At 44.2% G+C, this 13,872-nt stretch overlaps 1 protein-coding gene across 2 annotated transcripts in view; it reads right to left on the bottom strand.

The window, feature by feature from the left end:
• cass4 (Cas scaffold protein family member 4) overlaps positions 1-13,872 on the bottom strand; it is a 106,933-nt gene that overhangs the window by 1,908 nt on the left and 91,153 nt on the right. For both annotated transcript variants that reach the window (XM_060836273.1, XM_060836272.1), the window contains exons 4-6: positions 11,800-11,928; positions 6,449-7,837; positions 2,360-2,458 (exon numbers count right to left, since the gene is read on the bottom strand). In XM_060836273.1, the coding sequence (XP_060692256.1) occupies positions 2,360-2,458; positions 6,449-7,837; positions 11,800-11,928 (1,617 nt within the window). The remainder of the gene's footprint in view (positions 1-2,359; positions 2,459-6,448; positions 7,838-11,799; positions 11,929-13,872) is intronic.

Below are 13,872 nucleotides of genomic sequence, written 5' to 3'. Positions count from 1 at the left end.
TGTGAGATGCAGGAATTGGTTTCCAAGTGGCAAGAAACCAACACAGTGAAGTTTCATGGATTCTGCTGTTCCCTACAGATTGTCACTCAAAGGATTATATAACCAGGGAACCCGAGTGCACACTGGTATGACCTGTACTCAAACTTAGAAACCCCCTTAAAGTATAAATTGATTATATTTTTTCATTAAAATATATGATTTTAACATTTACTTAGACTGTGCTATTGTTTGTGTTAGGTTAACTACCATTTTTTGTTTCAATTTTTACTGACATTTTTAGTGGTTCGCCCCTAAACCAGTTTTTCCCATAGGTGCTATTATTTCCATTGCACAATTTTCTATAAGATAAGGTCGCACAAGGACAGCTACCACATTATAGCAGAACAGACTGCAGGGAAGACACTTTTACCTAGGCCAGGCCAATATCTACTCATATAATAGGGTATTAATAAATTCAATTGAGAAATCAAAACCAACTCAGTCATACAGCATAGAAATAGGTCCTTTAACCCGCTACATTTTTGCCAACCAACAAACACTAAGCTATACTCATCCCATTTAACTGTTCTTGGGTCACAACTGACTGTGCCCTGGGATTTTAGTCACTCATCCAGATGCTTTTTAAAATGGTGCGAGTATCTGCCTCCACTACCCTCTTAGACAGCATGCAGTATATTTCTACCACCCAGGATTTGTAAAAAAATCACCTCTCCTATAAACTACTCAATTCTTACCTTAAGATTATGCCCTCTGGTCTTAGCGGAGAGAGACTGACAAGAGCTACTATAACTCCAATCAAACCCCCCCCCTCAGCCTTCTCTGTTCCAAGGAAAGCAAACCCAGCTATCCAGTGACTCCTCAAAACTGAAGACTTTTCATCCCAGACAATATTCTGGTGAATCTCCTATGCACCCTCTGCGATGCAATCATGTCCTTCTGATAATATGGTGACCAGAACTGCACAGAGTGTTCAATCTATGGCCTAACTAATGTTCTACAAAGTTGTAACAAGACTTTCCTGTTCCTCTATTCAGTGATCCCTTTTTCACCACCCTGTCTGCCTATGCTGATATCTTCACAGATCTACGACTTGTATACCAAAGTCCCTGTGTTCCTCAGTACTCCCTAGGGATCTATCATTCATTGTATATAGCTCTCCCTTATTAGACGTCCCAAAATGATCAATGTCAAACTGTAACCTGAGACAATCCTCCTCACTATCAACACCACCAATTTTCTTACCATCTACAAACTTTAATTATACCTTCTAAATCCTCAAAGTTGTTAATGAAAAAACAAGCAGCAAGGGTCTCAGTACCAAATCTGCTTTCCACTGCTGTCTGTAGACTCCCAATCACATAACCAACTCTCCACCATCACTTCTATTTGAAAACCAAATTTGATTCCCTGGATACCTTTGAGGCCAGCCTTCCATGTGGGACCTTGTCAAAGACCTTACTAAAATCTATGTAAATCACATCAACTACGCTGCCCTCATCAATATATTGTCACTTATTCAAATAAACTCAATCAGATATGATTTTCCTTTAACAAACCCAAGCTGACTATCCCATATCAATGCCTGTCCTTCACGTTTTGATTAATCCTATCCCTCAGAACTTTTTCCAATATTTCCCTACCACTGATATCAAAGTAACTCCATACCCAAAGGGGAATTCAGTAAAATGGAACAGTTGACATTAATAATACTGCTGTATTTAAATACACACAGGATGGGAAAGGAAAAGAAAGATGTTTTGATGCGGAGGATGAAAGTTTAGATCCCAAACACTGATAATGACCTGCTAGCTTGAAGTTTCTTTGCCATAAATGAAATATAAAGATACAAGTTTATGACTGTGGGAGGGGAGATTTGGCTTAGTGTGATACGTGAAGGAAAGGGAAGCTACAGAGGCAGTTGATTAGAGACTCAATCCTCGTTACCAAAGAATTCATGAACTCCTCTACATTATTGCTGGAAGACAGGTTTTTTTTTTGGGGGGGGGGGGGGAGGCTTCCAAGTTTCACAGTCCTGATTCGGAACTATATCACTATCACTTCAGTGTCGCTGGCTCAAACTCCTGGAGATCCTCCCTAACAGCATTGTGAATGTACTTACAACACAAGAATGACAGGCTGTGATCCAGCCACAGGAAATGATACACGTTCACCATTATGGTTCAAACCTGTTAACCTTCTAGCATGAAACAAAAGGGAAATAAAGTCCCACCACTTCAAGAAATATTTTTAATGAGAGAGCACATTCGATGATTTTTAAGTCTTCGAGAAACACAATGATATGGTGCAAACTTAAGCAACAATGTACTTTACAAAATCCCAGCAACTGCGAAGCAGGTACCTTTCGTTCTAAAAGGAGCTTCTTTTGCTTGAAGCTCTCTCTCTCTTGGTGTTTGATGCTTTCCTTTTTTTGCTCTTGCCTTTTGAATTCCTCTTTCCTCTGCAAAGAAACACTAGTGAGATTATCAGGAGAATATTACTCAAGGTCCCAGAAGAGGTCCACTCAATAACGGATTACACCTGCCAGCATCAACCTCCAGCCTGCTGAGGAGCATCAGTCATTAGGCAGACTTTGCTGCAAAGGTACAAGCACAGGCAACATTAATACTTAGGCTGCCAAAGTAGATAGCTGTGTTGTAAAAACTGCTGTCAGGATCACTACTTCCTGAATTTGCACCAGGCTCTTAGATAGCACTTTCCAAAAAGGCATGGACAAGGTCAGCAGAATCACCATCTGCGAGTTGCCTTTCAAACTATACAGCACCCTGACTTGGAAATATATTGCTATCTCTTCATCGGTTCACACTCCCAGACTCCCTTCCCGTACAGCATTGTTGACGTAATTACTGCACAAGAATGACAGGCGATTCACTACCACCTTCTCAAGGGCCAGCTAGGATGTACAATAATTGCAGGCAAGCCCACATTCCGAGAATGGATTTTGTACAAAATACAGGATGTGCCAAGGAGTGTGTCGGTATCAAAAGGTCATTGAGAGTGTGTCACTATTTAAAGGGCCTACTGGAGTGCTTTAAAGGAACCACTGGGAATAACACTTACAGGGACACAAGGAATGCAGCAGGATTTGAGGAGGAAAGATGCAATCACATTTGTTTAACTCTTTTCATATTGCAATATGCTCTGCAGCCACTGGATCACTTGTTATGTAGGAAGAAACTAATACATATCTATTAACTTCCTGATCAATGCTTAACAATGATTTGGGAGGCATTCAGAACTTGCAAAGCAAAATTAATGACTTTTGTATGACAATATCAAAACAGGATCCTTTGAATGTGTCAGAATATAAGTGAGGATGGTACAGTGATGGAGTCCCTATCTCTGAGCCAGGAGGCTCAGTTCAATTTCCACCTCCTCCAGCGGTGTGCAGTATAATCTCTGAACAGGTTGATTCAAAATGTCTATAAACGGAGACTCTGACAGGTGCTAGCTTATAACAACCAGACATCCCAATGCGCTTTGCTGCCCATTAAGTATTTCTTGAAGCATAGTTACTGTTGTAGTAAACGAGGAATTCTCAGGAGTGTCATTTAACTGCTAAGATTGGTTGCAGCACACTTGTACTGGCCACACCTCCCACACCTGTAACTGTACTGTCTGTCACAGCAAATCCTATAATTAAAGATTATTAAAATACAAAGTTAAAAAATCTCTCAATCTCTATGGCATAGTGCTCCGACAGCTAGTGCTTCCAAATAAACCTGTTGGACTATAACCTGTTGTTGTATGATTTTTTTTAACATTATGCACCCCAGTCTAACACCAGCACCTCCAAATCATTATTAAAATACAACAGAGCTGTGGAAAAGCTTAAGTAGATTTATGAGATTGTTCTGGAGCAGAGTCACACATTAGCTTCAGCAGAAATAACCCAAATAGTAACTAATTTGCTCTAGTTACAAGATTACACTTTGCTGTTCCTTATTTCCTACACTGCAAATATCTGTTCATCAAAAACTTATCATTTCACATACAAGAAATTTGCAAAAGCAGACTATAACATGAAAGATATTCACTCTGCTTGCATGTACTGAGATGTCAGGTCATCCTGAAATCTCTGTTTCTGATCACTGCCAGATTGATTGCAGCTCACAGCAGCTGGAAATAGAAATAATACTTAGAGGTTCAGTAGAGAAAGACATGGCTCAGAAGACATCCGGTAATAGCTGAGGGGGACTGGCAGGGTCGCAGGAGAGAGCGCGGTGATTCAGAGAAGCCAGTAGGGACTTTGGAATGGACAGTGAGATCGGAGGAGAGAGAATGAGGACTTGAGAGTGGTAGCAGCAAAGGCTCTGGAGAGGGCTAGTGAATGTAAACTAGTTAAGTACATAAAAATGGATTGTAAAAGCTTCTACAGGTATATTTAGAAAAAAGAAAAAAAGGTTAGTAGAGACAATTGCGGGTCCATTATAGACAGAGACATGTGACTATCATGGAAAATGGCAGAGAAACTAAATATGGGAGAATGTTACAAGCAATCTCCTAGAAATAAAGATATCCAAGGGATGAGTGAGAATACGGAACTGAAATAAATTAGTAAAGAAGCATTATCAATAATTATTAGAACTGCAAGTTAACAAATCCCAGTATATAATTATCTACTTTCCACACTGGTGTAAGAGGTGGCTATAGAGATAATATATTGGTAATTTCTTTTTCAATATTCTGCAGATTCTGTAAATTGGAAGGAACGAAATCTAACCACACTGTTTAAGAGAGTGGGAAAAGGGGGAAGTACAGACCTGTTAGCCTTACATTAGTAGTAGGGAAAATACTAGAAACGATGAAAGGATATAATAACTAGACACAAAGTAATAATTTGGTTGAACAGAATCAACATGGATTTATGAAGGGAAATCATGGTTTGAGAAACCTGTTTGAGTATGTAACTAATAGAGTTGATAATAGGGGACAAGTAGATGTGGTGTATTTTGGTTTTTCAGAAGGCTGCATAACATGAACAAAATTAAAGTACAAGGGATTGGGATAATATGAGGATTGGCTACAATAAAGAAAGCAAACAGTAGGAATAAATGAATCACTCTCAGGTTAGTAATCTGTGTCTAGTGGGGTATAGCAAGGATCAGTGCTTGGGTCCCAGGTGTTCATTATAAAAATGATTTGGCCAATTAAAATTTACAAAATCTGCTGTGACTCAACACTTCGTAAAATTAAAAATTGTGACAATGCAAAGGAGCTTCATAGGTAATTAAAAAAGCTGAGGGACTGGGCAAGAACACGACAGGTGGAATATAATGTTAATAAGTGAGGTTATCCGTTTGGTAGACAATATGGGGGTACATTTGTTAAATAGTGAAAGATTGGAAAACGGTTTTGTCCAAAGGGACATGGGTGTCCTTGTATTTGTGCGAAACCCAAGCACACAGGTGCAGCAAGCAATTAGAAGGGAAAACTGTACACTGCCCCTTATTGTGAGAGGATTTGAGTAGAGAAGTATATTTGCCTTTCTGCAGTTGCACACAGCCTTGGGAGACTGCACCCCTGGAGTACTGTGTGCAGTTCTTGTCCCCTTTCCTGAGAAAGGGTATATTTTCCATATAGTGAATGTAGAACAAGTTCATCAGATTGATTTCTGGGATAGTAAACTGGACCTGTATTGTCAGGAATTTAAAAGAATGAGAAGTGATCAAATATTAACTTTAAAAATTCATAATAAAATAGACAGGATAGATGCAGACAGATGCTTCCCCTGGCTGGGGGAGTCTAGAACCAGGAGCACAGTCTCAGAGTAAGGGTAGGGCCACCTAGGACAGAGGAGGAATTTCTGCAGCCAGTAGTTTTGGAATTCTCTGCCCAAGACCTGTGAAAGCTTGGTCAATGAGCACATTTAAAGTACAGATTGATTTCATTAACATCCATAAATCTAACGATTAGAGGAAAGTGCAGAAAATGGTTTTGAGACAAAAGATTAGCCACAATCTAGAATAATAAAGCAGAGTTGAGGGGCTAAATTGCCAACCTCCATTCTTATGTTCCAAAGGTTCTGGAGAAAGAAAGTGAATCGGGCAGCAGAGAAGTGAAACAGGATCTAACAGAGCATTCTGAAGAAAGAGGTGAGCAACTATGCAGGCACAAATCAGTGCTAGCACAGTTTGATCACAGTTCAGTAACGGCAGTGGGAGAAACTGCCAGGGGGTGTAGTGTGTGCAGAGAGTGTGGGCTCATGGTGTCTGCTGTACAGTATTCAGGATTTACAGTTTAACAGAGATACCACAGGATGGGTGATTATCAAAGGGGGACCCCAGTGAGCGTGGAGGCTCTGTCAGCAGAGGTGGGCACTATATGCCCTCCACTAACAAATAGCGCTCGCAGCACAAAAGTGGTGTTTGCTCCGGGACTGATTTTAAATGTTATGTGAGACTGTGGCACTTGCCGTTCATTGACTCACCTGTAACTGGACGTAATCGCAGTCTTCTATGTGAGTCTGCTTGGCGATTGGCAGGTTGCTTGGTTTTGAATTGTGTTCTTTCCTTGGAGGCGTTGGCAGTGGGGCTTTATGTTTAATAGAGAGCCCGTTGCTCTTCCTCTGCGGACGAGGCTGGTGGTCACTGGTGGGCTGGGGTTTGCCCGGCGTGGAAGGGGATGGCTGCTGACACTGACTTTCCTTCCTCGCTGCCACCTGGTTGAAGAGAAGCTTGCTGTTGGCAATTATAATGGACGCAAGTCGCTTCACATCGTCTGGGACGGTCCGGGTCACCATGATGAAGCGGTCAAGGTCGTCAGGGTTGGCTTGAGGGTCGCTCACCACCAGGACATCGAGGGACCAGTCCGAGGTGCCCAGTGCCTGGCAGGTCTCCACCATGATCTGGTAGGAGTCCTCCAGGATCAGGAGCTGCTTGTACAGCCGGTTCTGGAGGTTGCCATCCGTCAGGCGGGCGGCGTTGACTTTCACCCCCCTCACGAAGTCCATGAGGGCGCCCAGCGACTTCATCACCTGCCCGGCCGCCGAGCGGATCTGGCCGAGGTTCTCTTCCAGCAAGGACAGCTGCCTCCACCGGCTGCTGACGAACACCATGATGCTGCCCACCGAGTCGGCGACCTGCTGCTGCAGCTGCACCAAGCGGCCGACGGCCATCTCCACGTCCAGGGTGATCTCCCGGGCGGTGTCGGGCACCGCGGGGCCGGGCTCGGGCCGGGGCTGGGCTCCGGGCTCCTTCTCCACCCGGGAGGCCTGCCCGTCCCTGGACACCTGCGGGGGCACATCGTAGACGGGCTCCGCGGGGCTCCTGGCGCCTCCGGGGCAGAGCCTGGGCAGGTCGTAAACGTTGTGATGCGCGGCGTCCGGGCCGAGCCTGGCGGCGCCCACCGGGACGTCGTAGACTTCTGGAAACTTCGACAGGCGGCGGTTGGAGTCGGCCCACTCGCGCGCCGCCGGGGCTGGGGGTACGTCATAAAGGGAGCGCTGCGCCGCCGCCGCTGCCGCCGGGGGTACGTCGTACAGCGCCTGGCGGGCAGTGCCCGGATGTTGCAGCCTGGCCGGCAGCGTGCCGTGCTGAGGCGAACCCCAGCCTCCAGCGCCGCCCGTGGTGGGAGGAACATCGTACAGGGCTTTCCTGGGCACGGCGGCTCCGTCCCTGGGGAGCGGCACGTCGTACAGCTCGGCTTTGGCAGCCCGGCTGGCGTCCGCTGGGTCCCAGCTGAGTTTGCGGGGAGCGGGCAGGGTGCAATGCGGCCCGACCGACAACCTCTGGGGATCGCCTCCGTAAGACACCGGGATGTCGTAGTTGCTCTCTCTATTCGGCCCATCTCTGCATACACTGGGAGGAACATCGTACACCTGCAAAACCAACCACACGCGCAGGACCGTGAGATACAGGAGCAAAATTAGACCATTCTGCCCATCGAGTCTGCTGTGCCATTTTGATCATGGCTGAATAGCTTTCAACCCCAATCCCTGCAATCCTTAATCCCCTTGTGTTTAAAAAAAAGCTGCATGAAACAAAAACAGATATTGCTGGAAAAACTCAGCAGATCAGACAGCATCTGTGGAGAGAAATCTTTATTTCTTTATTTTTCCACTTGTACCAAGAACAACCATAATGCTTTACTTTTAACTTTGTTTCTGCATGTTACTACTCTAGCTAAGTTTTGTACATAAGGTAGTGCCGTGTGTGGCGACATTATACACTTTTCAGTTTATGTAGAGTTGATTAGATTAGATTAGATTACTTACAGTGTGGAAACAGGCCCTTCGGCCCAACGAGTCCACACCAACCCGCCGAAGCGCAACCCACCCATACCCCTACATTTACCCCTTACCCAACACTACGGGCAATTTAGCATGGCCAATTCACCTGACCTGCACATCTTTGGACTGTGGGAGGAAACCGGAGCACCCGGAGGAAACCCACGCAGACACGGGTTTGCAAACCCGTGCAAACTCCACACAGTCAGTCGCCTGAGTACTTAAGCACACCTGACAATAAAGCTTAAATCAAATTAAAGTTAACGTTTCGGGACCAGTGACCCTTCTTCAGAACTGAAGACGTTTTGAAGGTTATGAAGAAATGTCACTTGAGCCGAGATGTTAACTGATTTCTTTCCACAGACACTACCACATGTGCTAGATTTTTCCAAAAACCATCTATGTTTTAAATACATTCAATGGCTTTACCTCCACAGTCCTCTATGGCAATGAGTTCCACAGATTAACTGGCTGAAGGAATTCCCCCTTAGCTCTAAAGGATGGTCCCTTCACTTTGAGGCATACCTTCTGAAGTAAATCCCACAAGGAAGTTCTTGCAAGACCAAGTTCAAGATCCCATTCTATGCTAAATTAACCAATCTTCCTTGGGGTCGTGGTCGATATTAATTGGCCCCAGTTCCTCACAGCCTTGAGAGAAACCAGAGCACCAACGACTCCTCATTTCCAGGAGAAAGTGAGGACTGCAGATGCTGGAGAACAGAGTCGAAGAGTGTGGTGCTGAAAAAGCATGGCCAGTCAGGCAACATCAGAGGAGCAAGTGAATCAACGTTTTGAGCATAATTTCATTCCTCGTTCCTGATGAAAAGTTTATGTTTTAAACGTCAATTCTCCTGCTCCTTGGATGCTGCCTGACCGGCTGTGCCTTTCCAGCACCACACTCTTTGACTCATTTCCAATCAATCTCAGGGACCCCTGCATTCTGGACTCATGTCATTTGAGAGGCAGATAGGAAGGTGGGATTGAGACCCACAAGCAGATGCACCACAGTCTTATAAACTGCATCAGTTCAGGCTGAGTCCCGTTCCTAGTTCATGCCAAATTATAGGACATCTAATTTGGATATTCCTCATGAGGAAATATCCGGCCAGCGATGTCTACCTCATACATGAATTGCTGAGAGCATCTCCACCTGCACTCCCTAGCAATAACAAAAACTGCTGTCAACTTAAACCATTGACTGTCTTTCTCCTCAGATTCTTACAGACCCTGTTGAATATCCCCAACACTTTCTGTCTCATTATTAGATTTTACAGCTTGCACAACATATTTTATTCTAAATGAGTAATTGCTTGGGGCTTATTGACAACATAGAAATCAAAAATAGAAGCAGGAGGAGGCCATTCAGCCCTTCAAGCCTGCTCTGACTTTTAATATAATCATGGCTGATCATCCAATTCAGTACCCTGTTCCTGCTTTCTCCTTGATCCCTTTAGCCCTAAGAACTGTATCTAACTCCTTTGAAACATTCAATGTTTTGGCTTCAAACACCTTTTGTGGTGAGACGTCCACAGGCTCAACATTCTCTGGCTGTAGGAATTTCTTCTCGTCTCATTCCTAAATAACCTACCCTGTATTCTTAAAATGAGACCCCTGGTTCTGGACTCCCTGATCATCAGGAACTTCTTCCTGTGTTTATCCTGTCTTGTCCTATTAAAATTTTATAGATTTCTAAGCGATCACCCCCCCCCTCCCCTCCTTCTTCTAAACTCTAGTAAATGTAGCCCTAACTGATGCAATTTCTCTTCATTTGTCAGTCCTGCCATCCCAGGAATCAGCTCAGTAAACTTGTGTCGCACTCCCTCCATAGGCAGAAATTTGTTTTCCTTGGATAAGGCTAACAATTCTGCACACAATACTCCAGTTGTGGTCACACTAAGGCTCTGTGCAACTGGAGCAAATAATCCCTGCTCCTGCACTCAAATCCTCTCACAATGAAAGCCAACATAGGATTTACCTTCTTCACTGCCTGCTGCACCTCCATGCTTACTTTCAGTGACAGGTGTGCAAAGACACATGGGTCTCATTGCACTTTCCCTTTTCCCAAGCATGCTAGTCCACAAACCTACCAACGCACTTAAACAGCAACTAATGAACCTGAAGGATCCATAAGATACTACCAGCAAAACTAATGGGCATTTACAAGATAGCATGCAAGAACTGTAAAAAAAACTACATCAGACAAACCAGCAGGATACATGAACACCAACTGGTCATCAAAAGACACGAGCTGAAAATATGTTGCTGGAAAAGCGCAGCAGGTCAGGCAGCATCCAATGAGCAAGAGAATTGACGTTTCGGGCATGAGCCCTTCTTCAGGAATCATTCCTGAAGAAGGGCTCATGCCCGAAATGTCGATTCTCCTGCTCTTTGGATGCTGCCTGACCTGCTGCACTTTTCCAGCAACACATTTTCAGCTCAGATCTCCAGCATCTGCAGTCCTCACTTTCTCATCAAAAGACATGACCCATTATCACTAGTTTCCACACCAGAGACTCTCACTGATGATGTTACCTAGTCATGATAACAAAACGTCTGAAAACAAACCTTAAAGTTCAGTGAGCTAAGTTACATACTAGTAATCTGTCTTCTTGATGTTGCTGCCAAAGTGGATAACCTCACATTTGCCCACATTACACTGAAACTGCCATGCTTTTGGCCACTCACTCAATTTGTCCAAATCAAACTGAAGCATCTTTGCATCCTCCTCACAGTTCACCCTCCCAAGCTAGTTTTGTGTCATCTGCAAATTTTGAAACGTGACATGTAGTTTCCTCATCTAAATCATTAATATATATTGTGAATAGTTAGTGACCAAGCACTGATCCTTGTGTTACCCCACTAGTCACTGACTGCCACTCAGAAAATGACCAGTTTATTCCTACCTTTTATTTCCTGCTGACACCATATCAGTAGACTAGCCCCCCAATCCTACGCACTTTAATTTTACATGCTAATTGCTTATCGGAATCTTATTGAAAGCCTCCTGAAAGCCTAACTAAACTATCTGTTGATTCCCCCTTATCAATTCTACTCGTTACAACTTCAAAAAAGCTCAGTAGATTTGCCAAGCACGTTTTCTCTTGTAAATCCACACTGACTCTGTCCAATCCTGCCACTGTGTTCCAAGTCCTCTACTAATTTAGAATGGACTCAGCCAATGGGACCTAAGCCCCAAGCCAGAGATTTGAACCAAAATCCATCCTGATGATTTAACTTGCACTGTCATATTCTGCACATTAGGCAGCTCAGATGTCATGCTCACTGCTCAGAGAAGAGGTAGCTCTCCCCAGTGTCTTTGCCAACAACATTATCACAGACAATCTGGTTATGATCTTGACCTTTGCTGCCTGTGGGGTAATGCCATACAAATTTGCTGGCACTTTTGGCATGAAGAAGCACATCAAAAGTATTTCTTGTTGCCTTGAAACATCTTGAAGTTGTGTAAGCTCTCATTCCTTCACTGAAATAGTCCAAGTGAGGCGCTTTTTGGAAATTTGTGTCAGATGGGATACACGAAAAAGCTGTTCTTTTACCTGCTGTGGGACTGCAGCTCTGGGCGTCTCAAGGCTCAGTGGAATGTCGTACAGCTGCTGGATTAGAGACTTCTCTGCTTCAGTTTGGAACATTGAGAACTTCCTTGCTGGTCCAGGGCTGCCATACATCTAGTGGAAAATATATTTGTAAAGTGCTGTCATTTGACAAAGTGGTGAAAACAAGCCTTTCTTGCAGAATGTTCTCACTTTTTCTAGCTACAGAAAGAATGTTTTTTGTGCACACCAACTGGGCGCTGAACTACCCAGGCAGCACAGTGGCACAGTGGTTAGCACTGCTACCTCACAGCACCTGAGACCCGGGTTCAATTCCCGACTCGGGCGACTGACTGTGTGGAGTTTGCACGTTCTCCCTGTGTCTGCGTGGATTTCCTCCGGTTTCCTCCCACAGTCCAAAGATGTGCGGGTCAGGTGAATTGGCCATACTAAATTGCCCGTAGTGTTAGGTAAGGGGTAAATGTGGGGGTATGGGTGGGTTGCGCTTCGGCGGGTCGGTGTGGACTTGTTGGGCCGAAGGGCCTGTTTCCACACTGTACGTAATCTAATCTAAAAGCAGATCTGAGAATGGGAACAAGGGAGTCACTGCTGAGCCCTTACTCTGAGTCTATAACAGACATTTCCAGCAGGGGGCAATACAGACTAAAATATTATAGCAATTACTGTACACCACCTTAGAAATAATTCTGCATTTTCCGAGGATGGCTGACTTAACTTCACAATTTTATTCAAATATAGGTTTGTTTCTGGACACTGCCAGTGTCATGTTTATTGAGCCAAAAAAACCCAAAAAAACTGCAAATGCTGGAAATCAGAAGCAGAAACAAAAATTGCTGGAATAAACTCAGCAGATCTGGCAGTATCTGCAGAGAGAAATCAAAGGGAATGTTTCAGAGCCAGTGACCTTTCTTCTGAACTTTCTGTACCCGAAATATTAACTCTTCTTTCTCTCCACAGATGCTGCCAGACCTGCTGAGTTTTCCCAACAATTTCTGCTTTGTTTCTGATTTATTCAGCATCCCCCATTATTCTGTAACATCGTGTTGAAACAGAGCTGAGAATTCTCTGTAGGGGTTGTGGGGGTCCAGGGTGTTGTCCTTATAACGTAACTCACCAATGCTGTTGCAGTATAATTTATACAGCAGAGGTCCTCCTCCAACTTTGTCCTTCCTAAAACTCATTCCCCCATCACCTTGGTGCTCACTGACTTACACTCACCACTGGCAAAGTGATGTCTTGATTTTAAAATTCTCATCCATGTTTTCAAGTTTCTCCATGGTCTCACGCTTCACTATGTCTGTCACCTGCTCCATTGCCAAAATCTTTGTCGAGGTCTCTGTTCATCTAAATCTGACCCCTTGAACATCCTTAATACCTCAACCCCTGGAATCTCTCCTCCCAACACCACCTATCCCCAACCCCAGATCTGTCTATCTTTGTCTTTTCTTCTAAGACAATCCTTAAAATCTGACCAACCTTCTTACCAACTTCCCCATATGTATCTTTATGTGGTTGAGTATCGAGTTTTCCCTGACAGTGCTCCATGCAGTAGCTTGGGCTGTATTATTACATTAGAGCTGCTATATAAATATAAGTTGTTGTTTTGCTTGTAGTTGAATGTCCTTAGACAATGCCAGTATAAAGAATGTGCTTTTCTAACTGGAAGAGTCAGATATGTGAATGACCCCCACACTACCCTTAAGTGACCTTAACTCAGGAACAGCCACACTTACTTTAATGTAATATCATTCTGAGAGCTGTTATAGGGCCTATAGATTATAAGATTGCTACTGCTTGTGGGTAGGCTATTTAAGGATGGCATGGCGGCTTAGTGGTTAGCACTGTTGCCTCACAGCATCACAGCCTTGGGTGACTGTCTGTGTGGAGTTTGCACGTTCTCCCCGTGTCTGTGTGGGTTTCCTCCCCTAATCCAAAGATATGCAGGCCAGGTAAATTAGCTATGCTGAATTGCCCATAGTGTTCAGGGATGTTTAGGTTAGGTGTATTAGTCCAGGGTAAATGTAGAGTAATAGGTTAGGGGAATGGGTCTGGGAGGGC

The sequence above is a fragment of the Hemiscyllium ocellatum genome, chromosome 15 (genome assembly GCF_020745735.1).
Source record: "Hemiscyllium ocellatum isolate sHemOce1 chromosome 15, sHemOce1.pat.X.cur, whole genome shotgun sequence".
Classification (NCBI taxonomy): domain Eukaryota; kingdom Metazoa; phylum Chordata; class Chondrichthyes; order Orectolobiformes; family Hemiscylliidae; genus Hemiscyllium; species Hemiscyllium ocellatum.
Note: the sequence above shows the minus strand (reverse complement) of the source record. Positions and strands in the feature narration are given on the sequence as shown.